This window comes from Protopterus annectens, chromosome 8.part0, assembly GCF_019279795.1.
Source record: "Protopterus annectens isolate FY-2018-M chromosome 8.part0, PAN1.0, whole genome shotgun sequence".
Classification (NCBI taxonomy): Eukaryota; Metazoa; Chordata; order Ceratodontiformes; family Protopteridae; genus Protopterus; species Protopterus annectens.
In genome coordinates this window covers 9886636-9906162 of record NC_056741.1, presented here as the reverse complement: position 1 = coordinate 9906162, position 19527 = coordinate 9886636, and the positions used below count along the sequence as shown (strand labels likewise).

Here is a 19527-nt window from a genome sequence, read left to right as displayed (position 1 = left end):
TGCCAGAAGACTGAAGCCCAAGTGAGACAGATGCAGGTCATCTCTGGCAAAGCATCGTGGTCTGTTGATCATGTCTTCCCAGGCTGTCAGGTATTGGATCCCCTTGAAATGACACCAGAAACTAAGAAAATTGTTAAAGTCAATCATTTTCTGTTTGTATTGAGGCATCATTCAGGGTTCCACAACCATAATCTAATTTTTTGCAATATATCAGCCAAAATCCATTTCTCATTAAACAAAATGTAATAGTCTTTCATTCCAAATAATCTACAGCAAAGAATTCTTGAATTTTCTATCTGCACTTCTCACATATTCTTACTTCTTGTTCTTGTAATATCCTTACATACTTGCATTCAAATCTATATTGCTTATGTTGTTAATATTCTCAAAAACTTTTTACAGAGAATTTTCCCAGAGTTTCACCAGTATTTTACATTTAAAATATGCTCTGTTGTCTCTTGCTGGCCAGCCAATAAATGCACTCTTTCAACTTTCTTTTTATATGGCATATTCCCCTTTGCTTGTACCTTCTTAATTAACAGTCTCCATCAGAAATCTTATTGCACCACATCCTTCTATCTTTCTTTGTATCATCATTCATTTTATAACTTACTTCATTCACTATTGCATTAATGCAAACAATATTCCACTCATGGGACATCCTTGTCTTATACGACACTTCATGCATATTTATTTACCCATCCACCCATTCATTAACGCTCTCACTCCATTATTTTGATTTGCTGACATACACAGTCTCCTAATTCTATTTCCTATTTCACACTTCTCCATAAGATCCCACAAAGCATCATGTCCTACTGTATCAAATGCCATGCTAATATCACCTACCATAAGTTTTACATCCTCCTTTTTACTTATAGTACCATCAACAATTTCTCTCAAAACCAATAACAATTCTTGACATCCTTTATCTCTCATACTTCCTTCTAATGCCTTCTGTATTATTTTCATAAAAAGTTATAATCTTTGTTATTTAGTATGAAGGGTCTCCAGTTTTTTTTTTCATTTTTCTCATCTTTCTTCCATGTACATTTTAATATCCCACTACATAACACTTCCTAATCAAGCCCTTCAACTATTCACTCAATACATTTACAAAATTGCTTGTACATTCCATAATTTATAGTATCTGGGCCTGATACTGAATCAGTATTTACTTTCCTAAGTACTTCATCCAATTCACTAATAGTACTTTCTTTTTTTAAATTCTTTCTTAATTCATTCTGGATTTTATTTTGTTTTCCTTCCATTCGCTCTGTTATTTTCCACATGTTGTAGTACAATACTCATAATTTTGTCTTGTGTTCTTTTTACCTCTCCTTTTACATTTTTCATTCTCCCCAAGACACTAATATCCTCCTTTACTATCTTACATATTTAAATATGCAGCTATCCCCTCCCTTCTCCATTGTAAATATCAATGCCTAAACAGTAATAATCAGTTTTTATAGATGCCCTTCATGGTTATATGATCCTTCCATAACTGCAATACTTCCCACTCTCCAATTTCATCCAATAATTTCTCATTTATTCTTTTAGATTCATAGGATCATAGGTGTGTACTAGGCTAATGGCCCTGGATCCTTTACAAGCCTAGCACATAGGATTACCCCGGCATCATGCCACCTGACCTTTGTTCCCAGTGCCTCTGTCGAGTAGAGCCACTGGAGTGATCCCCGGGGTGAATTTTCTATTTCCCATCCACTCATCAAGATTTCTCTTGAAGAGGCCAATGAAGTGCTCTGTTTGACATGTATGGGAAGTCTATTCCATAGCATGGGCAGTCTCTGGGTCCCTCCAGCATGTTCTGTTGATTGTGGTAATGAGGTTGAGGTCTCTGAGGCGTGTGGTGCGGAGGGATTGGGATTTCTTTAGATGTAGCATTTCTAACTGAAACACTATGCTCGGCCCTCATCAGATCCATCATTTGTAAGTCAAGCAGAGATTGCCTCTAAGTAGGTGATAAGAGACAGAGAATACCTGGAGTCTTTTGAGTCTGTCCATGTAGGACATGTGTTTAATGCCTAGGATCCTCTTTGTGAGGTACTTTTGTGATCTCTCCAGTTGTTGCAGGTGTCTAGTGAGGTACATGCCAAATGGGGGATTGTACTCAATGACTGGCCTAATGAGGGAAGAGTAGACAATGACCTCTTTCTTCCTGGATGCAAACTCTTAGTAATGAGTTGTGTCACACAGAAGGACTTTCTTTTTATTTCCTTTCCTGGTTTAATGCACTTCTTTTCTTCTATCACCTCCATCCATATTGCTAAGTGGTCTGAAAAAACAGTCACAACTATATCGGGGTTTGCTACCCCGAAGCCTTCCGATGATGCAAAATAATCAGTTTCATAGCTAAGTGTCCCCTTCTATAAGTCCATTGACTTTTGTCCCACACAGCTAATTTACTATATTTAATCACTTCCTTTATTTTTTACATCTTTCCCTTTGTTTTCACATTTTCCCCCTTAAATCAAAATTAAAATACCTTGCAATTATAATTTTCATGTTAACCACCACACAGTCTAATATTTGATTAAATATATTCTCTCTTTTTTTGCTAGTTGTACATGCATACAATACTATAATCCTATAAATGTGTTTTCTTCACCTTCCATCCACAACAGTTGATCTTCCCATCCCTACCAGTGCTACATCTAGATACACATCACAGCTAGTCCAGAACAACGTTCACTTCCTAAGTTCCATATTATATTTCCAACCCACAATTTTTCTGTTTGCAGTCTTTCTTCAGGTGTCAGGAATCTTACATCTACTAACAGAATAACATCCACATCACATTTAGCACAACATTCCAGTATCCTGATCCTTCTTACAGTGTTAATAATAGTGTTCACATTTACCGAAAGTACTCTGAGAGCGTTGCTTTTCTTTCTTTTAAAGTTTTGGAGAAATATTTTAAGGTTTTTTGTTTTCTTTCAAAATATAATATTTTTCCTGTGTTTATGTACAAATAATCCCTGATCCTCAGAATTAGATTCCTATCTCTCTCTCTCTCTCGTTCTCTCCTGATTCCCCTTCCATATTTTTCCTTCTTCTGTAGTTTCTTTTTCATGTAGTTCACCCTTTCCCCAGCCTCTTGTCGTCCTTCCTCATGCATGTTGTCTTCCTCTTTCCTGTTATTTTTCATTATTTACTGTTTGCTCTTGAGAATCCATCCAAAAGTAGGTCACTATGTCATAAAAAAAAAAAAAAAACTAAGAGTTGACCCACTAGTCAGCGATCTGGGAACACATGTATACAGTAACCTGGTCTTCAACCAACATGTATACACAGTAGTAAGGAAATCTATCTATATTGCTCAATTCATAGTTAAGGGCATGGGTTCAAGGTCCAGGGATGTCATTATACCACTATGCTCGGCCTTCATCAGATCCATCATTGAGTATAATGCCCCCTTTGGTATGTCTGATCAGGTACATACTGAAGGGGACACTATAGACAGCCCTCATCAGACTTATAATTTAGTATTATGCCTCTTCAGTATGTACCTGATCAGACACATGCAGTAACTGGAATGTCCACAGAGGTTCCTTACAAAAAGAATACAGAGCATAAACACAGTGTGCTATGCAGATCTCCTCAAAGCTCTATCTATATACTTGTTCTCTTACAGACTACTGAGAGGTGATCTATGCCTTGAACCCCACTCTGATGAACTTTTTGCACATCTTTAAAACAAACAGCATGAGAACTACTAGATCTAAAGACCTTAATTTTGCTTGCAACATAAATAGGACATGTTGAAGAGACACATACGTATCTCAGAGAATTCCCTTTCTCTGGAACAGGCTATCCAGCCATGTGAAACAAAGTCCCTCCTTAACCCTATTTAAGTGCAACTTGGACTATTGGATGGGAAATTGAAAATTCATCTCTGATCTGGGATCCACATCTCTGATGGACAGAGGGAGTCAGTAAGTCATGTCATAACTAACATAAACATATAAAACATATAACTTATAGGCCACATTTGGTTTGCTTAACTAGGCTTTGAAGGCCCTAGTGATCATTAACCTAGTATACACCTATGAACCTATAGTCATTAACCTAGTGTACATTTATGAACTTATAGTCATTAACCTAGTATACATCTATGAACCTATAGTCATTAACCTAGTGTACATCTATGAACCTATAGTCATTAACCTTATATACATCTATGAACCTATAGTCATTAACCTAGTGTACATCTATGAACCTATAGTCATTAACCTAATATACATCTATGAACCTATAGTCATTAACCTAGTGTACATCTATGAACCTATAGTCATTAACCTTATATACATCTATGAACCTATAGTCATTAACCTAGTATACATCTATGAACCTATAGTCATTAACCTAGTGTACATCTATGAACCTATAGTCATTAACCTAGTATACATCTATGAACCTATAGTCATTAACCTAGTATACATTTATGAACCTATAAGTGTTCCTTTTCCCTTTTTTCACAACCTGCATTCAGACACATGCCTGCTTGCTGTATGTCCTATCTCCCCCCATCGGATACATTGTACTTTGTCACAATCATTAATTAAATGAGAAAAGTCCCCACAAAAGAAACATGATTTAGACTGGCAAACATATCGTAATGTCTCTCTTCAACCAGCCTCAAAAGTAAAACTTGGCAAGTGTTTTACCGCGTTTTTTTTTTTTTCACATTTCAAAACTGCTTCCAACCTCCACCCTCCATTCCATAAGTTTCTTTCATCTCTAACTTTCACAATATTATTAACAGTTTCACACAGACCCCGCATACAATTTTAACATTGTCTTCTTCCGGTTCATCAGTTCTAAACTGCAATGCAACATTTTTGTAACATTTAAGTTGCTATCAGAAAATAAATAATTGCTCCATGGAAATGTCCTTCATTTTCTTACACAGTTCTAGAGATGTCATCATCATTCCATCAGTTTCAAATGTTAAGTCGCAAAAAGTCTTTGTCTCTATGTATATAAAAGACCTATTTTTTGAGATTTAAAACCCTTAACACCTGCTAAATTATCCCATACATAATATCTGTTTATTACCATTTTTTGTTCTTATTCTGACAGTTGGTCTTCTCTTCTTTTCTTTTTAAAACCAGTTTACTTACAGTTTGTTGCCGCTCTCCTTTTTTGCCTGCTGTCACTACTGCATATGTTTTAGTTACTGCATTCTCTGCTGCCACAAAACCAGACACCTTCTTAGTTTGTTCCTGCTTTCCTCTTGCTGTCTGTTACTGCTACATTCTCTGCTGCTACATCACATGGTTCCTTTTTCCACATTACCAACCTGAGCCCTTTGAAAAAGTTATCTTCCATCTCACCCCATGAAACAGCAGGAATCTCACCAATCATCCTGGACAATTATTTTTAACAGAATATCATCTGTAAGCCCTCCTGATGCCTGTTCTGTTATCTGTACCACTCAACAGACTCACTTTCTTCCATCGCCAGGGAAACAGCTAAACTCTGCTCATTTGTAAAATCCACCACACATGAATCTTTACTAACATTCTGAAACTCTACAGCAATCAATTTTTTCTCCAAATTCTTACTTTCCACTGCCAAAGTCTCCATACATTTTCTCTCATCTATGCAGCTGCTTCCATTAGGCCTCTGCTTGCTGCTGTATGGCCCACTAGCACCACTGAGCAGCTGCAAAGAGTAGAGGAAATTCCCCAATGCCCTGGCCAAATATTCTCTAGTAGTAACATAAATATCACTTCAGGTGTCCTCTGAATAAATGCCACTAGCCTAGTGGGACTAACTCACTCAACAAAGAGATAGATAGATAGATAGATAATTGAGGTCATGGGTGAAAGGTATTCACTAACAGAGGACCACCAAAACAATTTTGTGGAAGGCAAGACTTGTCTTTCCTGTCATTGGAGGTTGGGAAGGTGATCAACTTATAGTCAAGTTTTCTAGTCAAAGAAAGAAAACTACTAAGACAAGAATGAAGCAACAAACAGCTGAAATAAGGAAACTGGGATTTAGACTTTCCTGCATCCCACAACAGGTAAAGTATGTGATGCTACTACTTTGGGAGGAACCTACAAATCAAGCAAGGACAGGAAAAAAAGATCTGGGACGTGCATCAGTCTGTCAAGTCAGGGAGTGGAAATGTGAGGTACCTTGGGAGGAAGGAAATGTCAAAATGTTACAAAAAAGAACTAAAATGCACATGAAAAATCAGGAAAATCTTGTATCACTTATGTGAGTTGATTAGTTGAGATGGGGTAAAGGGTGGATATAACAGAAGTTGTAAATAATGGAGTAAAAATATTTTAAGGTACTTGTCACTGTTGAAATGGGACAAGAGGATGAATAAATGACTGACTTAGAGCTTATATCAGAGCCTAGTTATGGTCAGATAGGACTCTAGGCAGAGTAATGGACCAGGGCCACCCAAGCAATTCCATTGTCCCATTACATGTCTCTCTCACTCTCTCTCCAATTGCCATAAACACCATTCAAACCTGTCAGTGTGCATATTATTTGATTCTTTACTTTTGCAATGATTACAGAGATTTGCATAATCCATCAGTCACTACTTCTGTCTATATTGATACATGTATCACCAAAGGTCACGCTTCCAATTCTGTAAGGTTAATACTCTCTCAACCACACTCTGTATGTAGCATTTGTAAACTGTTTCTTGCTATGATTTTCTTATTTTTGTATTAATATGCTGTTTATACCTATTATTGTTACTATGTATAGATCAATCGTTGGAGTTTTCCTCCTTGGTCCTCCACTGAAAATGGGCTATAACTATTCAGTTGGGCAAACCCAGTTAACAAATGTAAAATAAATACATAAATAAATACAATCTGAAACTTTTATTTCAAATTTCACAGCACAAACACAGATGGCCTTTTTCTAAACAAAATAAAATAGCCTGACACTGAAAACTGACTTAAAATGAGCAACAGTAAACTTCTCTTCCCTTGAAACTCACATTAATTGAAAATGTATCTGGCCACTGGCATATTAAGTAAGCATTTGACCCTGGACTGTTTTCAAACCATGGGCGACCCACCCACATTTTGAAGACTGTACATAAATGCATGTGCGCTTTGAGTCGCCCAATGTTTTTTTAATTATATTTCTTTTTTAATACAGCAACATTTGTTAGAGTGTGTTTTAAATTTCTAGTTTTGAATGAGTCAATAATGACAAAAGTACCCATTTCAAAATATTTCAGTCATAAAAGGCCACTCAAGCTGCTGTCAGTATAATCCACCAATGTCAGTAATCAACAATTATAGCCACTTTATTGACTCTGTATGTACATCACATACCTGATGATGATAAAAATAGCCACAGTAAAGTATTCCAATTTGCTTTACACAAACACACAGTAGTCCTGTAAAGACAGACTAATGAATTTTTAACTTTATCAGCTCAGTAGGGTTAGTCATTTTTATTCACATATATCCCACAAATGAAGAGATTAGAGTTATACTGTTGATTGCATCCTTTGCAGATGTCTGTGTCAAAAAATAATAGCAATAATAATGATCAAAGTCACATATTTCAAAACAGTAGCCACAGTATTCCAACTTAATTCACACACACACACACACACACACACACACACACACACACACACACACACACACACACACACACACACACATACACACACACACATAGTCACTTTAGTCCTGCAAAGCTGGATTAAAGTCTTTTTGAGCATAAGGTACTTTCATCTGCAGATGGTCCTCCACCAGCAGTTATAGTCAGTTTGATGACTGTGCTCACTCCTTACTGTTACAAAGAATTACATGGCATGGAGTATGTAGTGTTGGATGAACTACATGAAAACTGCATAAACATCACTAACATCGGTCTGCAAGATCCAACCATGTGTAGCACAATCTAAATAGATACATCTAAACATACACACACACACACACACACACACACACACACACACACACACACACACACACACACACACACACACACCTTAGATGATCACCATTTTCCCTACCTCCATCTCTTTAGAAGGTTAAGAGAAAACCAGAGTACCTTGTGAAAACCCACACAGACATGTTAGGACATGCAGACTGCACAGAAGAAGCACTCTTGTCAGGAACCAAAATGAAGAACCAAACATTGTGAGGTAGCAGCGCTAACCAGAGCACCACTGTACCACACTTTAAGTACACATGTTGACATAAAAATGAGAACAACTAAACCATGTCCTGCATGTTATTTCATCAGCTAGCGTTTAGCACGGGGCACTTTCTTGAAGTACCTTTATGTATCCATAAACGATGTCAGTTTTAGTAAATGAAATTCCTAATGCTGTTAATTTTATCTGTTGCTCAGGTAATGTGCCAGCTTTCTGACCAGTCAGGATTTAGCTTTTTTTCTGTCCACGTCATATATGGTTCACCAAAATAAAAACACTTTACATACAGAAAGTCCTTAAAATGATCAGTGGTTTATATCTTCAGCTGAAAACTCACCTGTTGGGTGTAGTCAGAGTTGTATAGGTTCTCTACATTGATGTCACTCCCATCAGCTGTACAGTTTCCGTACACCCCACCTAAGCGGCTGATAATCTCCTAAAAGAAGACAATTTTAGTGACTTCAGTTTGACTAAACATAAATATGCAAAATTTAGATATACAAAACAGGTTAATCTATGCCAGCTACATAAAGTAATGTGTTAGAAACTGTAATTGTAGATACTCAGGTATGCTCACTGTTTTAGTAATAACACTTTGCACTTCTGTCACACAAGCCCTGAGAACGGGCTTGACTTCCAGAGCTTAGCACCCTTAACTCTTCAGCTGGGTGATTACCCTTCTCACGTGGACATCATGATGTTAGTGGTATGAAGGGGATTTTTGCTGGTGCCATATTTTTTTCTTGCCATGGTAATAAAATTTTGTATGACGTGAATTCAGAGCATTGACCATTCTTGTGGAAGCATTCCATAGGAAGGCAGTCCAGCAAGAAAGCCCTCAAGCTACCTCTACAAGTTTTAAATCAACCCAAGGAGGAAATGTGATAGGTCGTGGAAATAAAGAGTGTGAACAGAAGAAACAGTGACTAGAAAACCTAGCCCAACCTAAATGTGATATCAGAAAAGACAGAAATGGATGAAGAGGAACTGAAACTGCTACAGCAACATACTAGAACATCTACATTTGCATTGTTCCAGCACAACTGTACTGTGTTGATATGATACATCTCAGTTGCAGTAATAACTTTTAGGGAGATTGCAAATAATTATGAATCACTGGGTGGCTGGGTCTTGGGCGAAGTACATTGCAGGAGCTCCTAAAAAACAGGCATGGTAAATCCTGCCCTGGCCCTAGATGCCATGTCCACATTATAGTGCCAGGACATGGTGTGGACAGATAATCAGGTAGCTGCTCTCAGAATCTTGTCATTATTGACTTCCTCTAAGATATGCAGAATTAGCTTCAGTAGACCTAGTGGAATTGACCATAACATGGCCTTGGCTCAGGTAGCTACTAGTCTTGCAGTCCAGGGGACCATTGAGGAGCCTAGCCCAAATACACAATTGCATTAAAGCACTCTTGAGCAAAAGAAAACCTTAGTGGCTCAGGGTGTGGATAGACATCTGAGACATTGACCTTAGAGCTGCTGATGTCCACATGGACAAAGACTGACAGTATTCCACTTCAGTCCAAGGACACAATAATAGGACCAGTGAAGCCAGAGGCTGCTGAGAGGCTTCTGCACTGACTAGCTGCTGCAGCCATTTAGATAAGCAAGATGTGCCACCATCTGTATATGTTGTTGTTTCCAAAGGGACATCACCAAAGGCCTTGGTCAAAGTAGATACCAGGGTCGGGTGCTAGAAAAGACATTGCCCTTGTCAATGTCCTTTTACGCAGATGTTGCCTATCTCCATTTTCCATTGTGCAGAACTTGTTAGGCTCCTTAAACATGAAATATCAAAATAAATAAATAAATAAATAAACATAAAAGCTAATAAAAAAAAAAAAAACAAGCACCACCACTTTATGTCCTTATGCCCAGGGAAGGCCCTTCAGATTCCAACAAAGTGCTATTGAGCTCACTATATGCATTCTGATTGTGGCACCTTTTGTAGTGCTTTCTTTTTTTGGGGAGACCTTAGTGATGGACTTGGCTGATGTCATGTTAGTGTTAGACAAGGAGTGCAAATTCCCCTGGTTATGGTAGTTTTGGAGAGATTTTGCCCTCTCCTTGTTGACTGTGACAACCTCCAGGAAGTCTTTCTCATTTGCTGTACATATGAGGCAATAAAATAGAAGAACTCAGAGGTGTCACACATCATAGGGGGATGGATAGAAATTAAAGAAGCAAAATGGCAAAATCAGAGTTGAGAAATGTGTGTGTGGGACATTGTCTTTTTCTTTGCATTTACTGGGTCGCCCCAACAATCACCAGGCTCTAGCAGTTGTACTGGATCTTGCTTTACTTGGCAATGCTTTTAAAGCAATACATGTGATTTTGTATGAACTGTGTCAAGAAAGAAATAAAGATAGTGTAAGCTTGTGTCTCTTTTATGCCACTGACATTCTGATTTCCAGGTGGGAATGGTGTCCACCAATCATGGAGGAGAAAGGATCCAAAGGTCTAGAAATCGGGACAGACATCGGGCTTTCTACTGCAAAAGTCCTAAAAGTTATTCCTACAAAAGCGAACTATATGGTAAACATCTCAAATTCAATGAAGTCCATAAATGTTCATTATCTCATTTCCTTTCATACAGGCATTTCTCAGTCTTCTCCATGTTATTCAGAAATTGCTTGGCTCCTTAACATAACATTCCAAAATAAAGAATCAAACAAACAAATAAACAAACATAAAGTTAAGAAAAAAAAAACAAATCACCACTTCTTCCTATACAGAGTCTTAGCAAATCATTTTCTCTGGTTTGCATCATTCTTTTGAGTTGAGTTTGCTTTTATGTTACTCTGTTTCCTTTTGGCCACTCATTTCTGCTGACCAGTGAAGGTACTTCTTAACACCTTGGCATTGCTCTGCCAATACATCCAGTAAACTTTATACCTTTGTTAGGCAACTCCTGTTTTCCATGAGAACTGTCTTCTGGCGTTTTTCTATAAGATGCCTAGAAAGCCGCAGCATGCAAGTCTGATTAAGTATGGAGAATTTGATGGTGGTAATACATGAAGTACACATCATCCAATTAGCCAATGCAGTCTCATCACATGATCTGAGATGAGAACGTCTGTTCCCATCAACATTCACGACTAAAGCTGGAGGCATTTAGTTAGCTTGACAGATGCAACTTTACAAGACTACTGCCCCCTCCATTTTTACCAACAGTGTTCCTCAATCAAGCTTCTTCTTCAGAGTTGTTTTGCTATGCCTACATCTACAGCATCAGAGAAGTGGTCCAAGGCTTTTCAATATCTTTTTTATTTCCTTCCACTCATCTATTTCTATTTTACTTAGTGATAAACAACCAGGTCAGATCCAACTTTATTTTTTAATTTCGCTAGACATAGCCTTTATAGTGCTATGTTTCTTCTCGCCCTCAGACTTTGGCATTTCATCATCGCACCCTTTTCATAATTACTTTTTTTTTTTTGCTTTCCTTTCCTTGCAAGACCTCACTCAATGGCACTTTTAAGCATTCCATACTTACTTACAGCATTCATCCATTAGCAATATTTCTAGTTGCTGCATTATCACCATCTTTATTACAAAAATGAGCTGGTATTTGTTGCAAGTGAAGTGCTCTTATACTCGATCTCCAATTTTCTGTGTGTCTGCTTGCTTTACTTTTTAGCTAACTGCTATTTTAAATCATTTTTGTTGTCCGTTTTAGTTCGATGGCTTGCATTTCAGTATAGCTTTGCTTAGATACTTATGGATATCAAGACTTTCAAGGCGTGTACTTGTGATCTCAAAATAGGAACTATTTAGTTTGCTAAAGCAACCTTTTTTTGAAGTCCATTGTGATATTTATGAGCATACCTCTCAACTGTCCAGACTTTCACAGAATGGTCAGTCTTTTTGGCTTACATTTTTGGTCTGCTTCTCACAAAATGTTTTGTTTGGCAAATCACTGAGGATTGAAGTCATTAAATAATACATGCATTTGACTTTCAGACTTGATATCCTTTAGAAAGTGCATGCTAGCAAAGATCTTGTTATTTTAGCAACTTTATAAGATTATAAGTGCAATATTTAAAAATCCAGCCTTATTTTTCAGCCCCCCCCCACCATTATTTTAGGCTTTGTCCAGATTTCTTGTGCTAAAAGGCTGAGAGGTATGTTGTGAATGTTTTACCCTGGACACTGTCCAGAATAAGAAAACAATCAACTTTTGTCAGATTTGAAGCAGTCGTTCTCTAAAAGGGCTTCAACCTTGAGGTCCTTCTTGAGAATAATACTTTGCGGCTTCAGGGCTGAACTAATGATTGATATGCCAAAGACAAAGGAAGAGAGAGAAAGAAAAGTACAGTTGTGTTAGGAACTTAAAAATAACTGTAAATATTTAAGTACATCTCCTATTACAGTGCTTACTCTTGGAATTCCCACATACAAGAGCCTAATAGATAACCATATACCAGAGCTCTCACCTTCCCCCTCTTGGCATGAAGGACTATTTCCCTTTCTGACATTAAGATGTTGGTAGTATAAAGACTAGAAGGCCAATAACATCATCAAACCTTTCTTTCCCTATATGCCAAGCCACAGTTACCTAGGATCTTGGGCATGTCCCAACCATAGATGGCTCAATCCAGTGCCAAAGACTGCATGACAGATGTCAGGGGAAATTGATGGGGTATGTCACAAGGCATTGGTATAGACAGCATGGGGAACGTAGGGAGAGAAATGGTACTACAACAGTGAATCTACTTAAATATTTATAAAATTCTACTCAAACATCTACAATTATTGAAGCTCCTAACACAGCTGCACTACATTATTTGTAGTTCACTGTTGCAGCACTATCTTACAATTGCAGGTTAAACAAGAATAGGTGGTTGGCCTGAGAAGGGAGCAGAAAATACCAGACCCTACATAATGATGGAGACAAAACCTGTCCTGACCCTAGACATGTCTTCTAAGTTGTAGCATTTGACCAAAGTGTGGACAGATGATCAGGTGGCTACCTCCAAAACAGCCATAGTGGAAACCTCCCTAATAGAGCTGTGGTGGTAGCAATGGACTGATAAAGAAAATCTGAATAGTAACAGGAATTTGTTTCCTATAATGGAGGTAACTGAAGGAAATACAGTTGGCAATCCTCTTGGCTATAGTTTGTTTGCTGTCAGGTTTCCATTCCTTTACATTTGTCACAGGTAAAATCTGAATGTGCAAATCAAAAGCATGTAATAATTTCTTCCTGTTGTGCTGTGTGGATGGACAAATGCTGGGAAGTTAATGACTTGTTTTAATGAGACTTCATTCAGCACTTTAAGCATGAAGGTAGGGTTTGTATAGAAGGTGGCACTGTCTTTATGCAACACTGCGAAAGGTGTCTACGTATGGCAGCCTAAAGCTCAAAGATCACTCTGAGGTCAAGGCTGCCAACAATATTCTTCTAGAGTAGCATCTTGAAAGAGGCAGAAATGGCAGGTTCAAAAGATGATAAGGTCAGTTTCCCCAACATGAAACTGAAGTCTGAAGATAGTGCTTTTACTTTTTTGGGATGTGTCGGATGAAGAACCCCCTTAAGGAACCATTTCAAAGGCAGGTGTGAAAACACAGGAGGCTGTTCTGGCAGACAAGTAGAAATGGCTGCAGCATGAACCTTGATAGATGCATATAATAGGTTTACTTTGAAAACATTTGACAGGTAATGAGGCCAAAGGGTAGCTGCACCGGGCTTGTTTCCTGTCCTCTGCTAAGGCTCCAGTGACAGAACCTTTTCCACAAGCTGAAGAACACAGTACTTAACACTAGTGCCACTACACAAGTCACTTAGCTACATAGGACTTTCTGGTGTTGGTCTTTCTAGCCTCCCTTAATAAGTGTATATCATGTTCTCTGAAAATATGTGCCTGGTGGGAATGAGAGATAGATTATCCACTCTGTCAAACCCAAAGCTCTTAAGTTGGGATTTATTACCACCACCACACTTGTTCTGTGACAGGGGGTCTACATGCTGTGGTGGCAAAAGCTATTTCTCTCAGGCAAGGCTTAGAGGGAAGAGCTACTGCTGCCTTGGTCAAAATGAGTACTTTCCTCCTTAACATCCATTCATTTGGCTCTTTCAGTCCTACTTAGAGGAATCTGACACTCTTTAAGAGTAGAAGACTTCCATTGGATCCCTGGAACAGGGTCTTTTCAGGATCTGGCTGTCTGACTTTCATAAAGTCTCTGAAATCTTGAACCAGTATAAAAAAGACCCAGAGAAAAGACCTGTAAAATTTGGGAAGGAGAACTGTTCAGCTGTTACTGAGACAAATAGATTGATGACTGATTGGACTTTGGTGCCTTGGATCTCAGCTTAGAAGTGTGGTCTGATTTAAAGCCCTCAGAAGACAGGCAGCTGACTACAACCTGGATAAGGCCTCCCCAACTTCCTCTCTAACAAACAGCTGAAGGATGCTACCCTATGTCTCTAAAACCAACATTCGCATGTTGAAGTCTGATACCACTGCAGCTTTGGGCCCAAGGAATAACAATTTAGTTTTGGCTCAGAAGGTTGCACCTGTGACTGTTGGCATAGTGGCGTCCAGACAGGTCATGCCAGAGGGCTTGGTCAAGACAGGAGCCAGGAATGGAGATGCAAAAGTGCCTCACAGGTATCAGTTACCTCACCCTTGTGGAGCTGTTGGACTCTAAAATCATGTCATTGTTCTCCTGAACAGCCTTGTCCTTAAGGAGCTTCTTCTTTTTCTTGGGAAAGTCTGAAGGAAGATCATCAGATGATATATCATGCCTAGTATAAGCATACTCATGTTGCTATAATAATTTTCTAGGGACTCAGTCTGATGTTTAATGGTCCTGGTATTGAAACATGCACACTGGGACAGCTGAGCACATCATGCCTCCAACCTAAGCAAAAAAAAAAAAAAAGACAGAAGCTCTGGAAACTGTCTGTGAGGAATATGCTACATACACCTCTAACAATTATTTCATATATGGTCTGACTTTTAAAGACGATATCAAATTTGGAAAAAATATAAGACATTTCCCCAAAAAGGTACTTATCTGAGTCTCCGGACTTCAGGTTGACCAAATGGACTGATGGTGCTACAGTAACAAATGCAGTGCTCATCTAACTTCAGCAAGAAATAACGGAAGATTGTACTGGCAGGTTAACCTTTATACTACTGATTCACTGAGGGAGTTTGCTGGGACAGAAGGGGAAGGTGATAGCTCTGTTATTTTGACCGGCTTTTGGTCTTTTATAGGCAGGAATCCCAAGAGTCAGTATTACAGTAGTGGAATATGAAGACCATCAAAGTCGAAAGTACGATAGATAATCTGACAAAGTTGATAAGAGTGAAAAAAAAAAAAACAAAAGAAAGAGTCCTCTCTAAGTTCAAGCTCTAGAAAGTCAAGGTGAGAGGGGGACTGCCTTTGTGTCCCCCCAACAGTTTCTAAATTGTCATTCTTTTTTTTTTTATCAGATCAGTTGCATAAGAAGCTTATTAGAACTGATAATGTTTGTTGTTTGATGCTAAAATCAGAAAGATTCTCATTCTCCAGACAGCATGAGATCTGGTATTAAAAAAATCCCAGTTATTTGGTCTCTTCTCAAAAAAAAAAAAAGGTTCTAGCAATAGCAGACTTTCAGAAGTTGGAGAAATTGAGGCGGAGGAAAGGGAATAGTGAGTAATGGCAGGGGTGCAAATCTGGGAAAGGAACAAAACCAGCATAGCGCCACTAATAGGAAAAAAGATACAAGGGAAAAAACAGAAACAAATATGGTTCTGGTGATTTGAAGAGGTTATAAACTAAAAGAAAAGGGTATTTGAAAGAATGGAAGCAAAGAAGTAAAACTAAAGAAAGCAATGCGCTAAAGTAGGATAAAGGAAACAAGGGATGTCAGAGCAATACTAGTAACAGCAGAGAAATGAAATGTGAGCAGTAATAAGGCAAGGGGGGAAGGCCGTCTCCTAGTCCCCAGCAGAAATAAGCTTGGTCAAAGTGACCAAGGAAAGCAGGAACACAACAGAAGATTCTCATGCTGAGGCAGAGCACAGGTTTTCCCTTGATATCTGAAGTAGATGAGATAACCAATGCAGCATGGGCCATAAACAAAGCAATTTGGATGTGTTATGGGCTATGGCTATCCTCCTTCAACTGTTGAACTACCTTGAGGAGCAGAGGTATAGGAGGAAAGCACAGAAAAAAATCCCACTCAGTCCAGGTTAAGGCATCTACTGAGCAAGTATGTTTGCTTGGAGTTCTGGAAAATAATTTTCTCAGTTCCTGCTACTCAGTAAAGCAGAAATGTGTCCTTTGACGTATCCCATTTGTTCCTGAGATCCAAAAATGTGTTTCTATCTAGCATATACTCATGTGGATCTGCTGTGGTTCTCCCTAACTGATCCATCATGGAATTTTCTTGAAAATGACAGAATTATATTACACCGTTTCTTGTAGCAAGTAAAGTTTTTTGAGTTGATATACTGAATGATCACCAGAAAATTACTGCTGCTTGTGTATACATTTGGACTTCTGTTCTTTCATGGAGAAATTTAGTCTCTTGAAGCTGCCATTGAGAATGCTGCTCTTTTCCTGAGTTTGCGACTGAAGCAGGTAGTTGCCTTCATCCTTGTAGTGAGCTATGGCTGTTGTCAGACATTTTGTAAAAACTCAGATAAGTAGCTAAACGAAAGAGCAAGGAGATAAAATTATGATGGTGACCCCTGCTACAAATCTTAGGTATTGCCTATATTTTCTGAAAATAAATATTTAGAGGTAGACATTCTTGAGTTCCAGTGTCAACAGTAGAGCCGTAGAGCTGAGGGGGTGGGGGTGGGCAAGGAGGCTTGTAAAGTCAACATCTCAAATATGGACATTTTTAGGAAACAGTTTAACTTTAATAAGTCCGGAATGGGGCTCCATGATCTGACTTTTCTTGGCACAAGGAACAGTCTGGAATAAAACCTGCTGGCGATCTAGCCTGACGAAACAGGATCTATTGTTGATTGCACCAGCATTTCTGCTAACACAGAGAGAAAGAATAGTTGTGTAAAATCTTACCATAACCATAGATGTCCTTTTCTTCTATATGTCACAGTATTTATAACATGAGAGAGTCCGCCACCAGACATAAATTTATTTTTAGTGTCATTGAGTAAATGGTAAAATAATCGATGAACATTTAGATGTTTGTGAACTCAAATTGCAGCTTAGACTGGATGCTACAAATAGACCTGGTCTGAATGATGCTTGTTCAGTGAATGGTGTTTTAAAGTTGAAGCATTTTAATTTCATTTAATTAATTATTTTCATTGGGTGTGAAGTACCACCTGATTGTTTGAAATTGTTATTTAAATTTACATATTTTGGTTTTAATTGGTTCTGAAGAAGTTCTAGATTTAGTAGAATAAATGTGCTTAACCTCATCAATAATATTTCAGTTTGGTTTATATGGTTGTGCATCCTTGCCTTCATCAGGAGCAGTTTTGGTCTTGTCTTGCCTATGATTCCTCCCTTGAGTTCAAGGCTGGAAGTTAAACTTTCCCCTGAAAGGTGTCCTTCATATAAGATCACCAAGGAAACCTGTTCCTCCTGCTTGGGATCTAGATTTTGTTCTACAGAAACTTACTTTAGCCCCTTTTGAACCAGCAGTTTCTTCGTATCTTCAGGATTGCACATGAAAAACAGTTCTTCTTCTGACCATCACTTCAGCCAGAAGGGTCTCAGAATTTCTTATTAGGAAATCTGATTGCCTTTTCATTTCCTATCACCCTAGGGCCCTGGGCAGCCCTGTTTCAAAGCAGACCATTTCCTCTTGGATTTCTAAAACCATTTCCTTGTGCTACGTGCTTCATGAGAAAACTTGCATCCCCAGTAAAGGTTCAGTCCACTAGAGCTGGTCCTCTTCAGGTGCTTTCTTCAAAGGTCTGGACACTTCCTCTATATTAGAAGCAGCTACTTGGTCTTCTGTACACGCTTTCACATACTTTCACACACTTTCACAAAACACTACAAGTTGGATGGCATTTCCACGTCTAGAGCTGGTTTGCAAGGGCCATTCTGAAGGACTTTTTTAGAGAGTGCTACTGCTCCTCTGCCCAATCCTTCTTCTGCATGAGCTTTGGCATTCTCCTTTATGTTATGAATACTGTAACATATGAATAGGAGGACATCGAATAGTTGTATAAAATCTTACCATAACCATAGATGTCCTTTTCTTCTATTTGTTGCAGTATTCTTCCCCCAACCTGTCTTCCCCTGACACTTGCCTGTATGCTGGATGTATGTTTCCTCACTTATCTCAGGCTGATGATCTTCCTGGGGCATTCGGTTCTGAGGCTTGGTATGTGCCGATATATGCTTTATACCTGATGTCACTTTATGACTGACGTTGGACTAGTTCTATGGGCGACATTGCACATACCTCACAGTAGCTTTAGGCTTTTGTATACTGGCCAGACATTCGAGTCAGCTGGTGGTGGACTCACTTATGTTATGAATAGAAGGACATCAATGTGTTCCTGTTCTTTTAGTGTAAACAGAAGTTCATTTTTGTTTGTATGTGAAGTACATTCTGTACTTCCCTTTCGCAGTTTGTAATACTTACAGGTCTATAGTTATGCTTCACCAGTTATGCTAACAGGAGGTCAGCCAACCATCGGTCTTGGGACAATAAAGGAGAGGAATGGGAAATTAAGTGCCACGATGAGTATTTTTATTTGGTGGGGAGTGACTGCTCCTACCCATTGGGGGATTGAGTCCTTAGGACCCCAGATGTCCCTCAGTCCTCCTACTGCAATGTTCTTTTCTTTGTGGTCTACCTATCCTTTGTTTATTTGCCTTTTCCCTGTCTCTGGTAATATGGTTCTTGCTTAGATAGGTCACTTCTATTATATTTGGTAACACGAGGGTCAAACATGTTTGATCATCTCCATTCTTTTTCTAGTGTCCTTCAGTTTATTAAACACATTTTAAGTTGGGGGTCTGAAGAGCAAATCATTATCCAGAAGTACATAAAGGAGTTGGACCTCGAAATCCTCTGACAGAGACTTTTTCTACAGCCAAGAATGGCTCCTGTAACTGGCCATGTTACAACAACCCTGGAAGCTGTACCACGGCACCATAGCTCCACTTTATCATATGCTATCATATCATATTTATTTACATGCTTATCCAGCTGTAAACAGTCTACATTTGTGTGGCCAAAGTTGCCTTCAGTATTTCTTCCTGCACTTCCCACACTTGTCCTGGTGTTGCATAATGATATGTTCCGGATGTTTCCAAATGAGTGTCTGAACATTGAGGGCTGTGAAAACCAGGATTGCTGATATGTACACTTTTTCCCCAAACCAGTGAAAGTTACTGGGAAGAGTACTGTGC

General features: G+C 38.6%; 1 protein-coding gene across 2 annotated transcripts in view; it reads right to left on the bottom strand.

Moving 5' to 3' along the window:
• Positions 1–19527, bottom strand: part of SCNN1A (sodium channel epithelial 1 subunit alpha) — a 307957-nt gene that overhangs the window by 67905 nt on the left and 220525 nt on the right. For both annotated transcript variants that reach the window (XM_044079561.1, XM_044079562.1), the window contains one exon: positions 8514–8612. In XM_044079561.1, coding sequence (XP_043935496.1) covers positions 8514–8612 — 99 coding nt within the window. The remainder of the gene's footprint in view (positions 1–8513; positions 8613–19527) is intronic.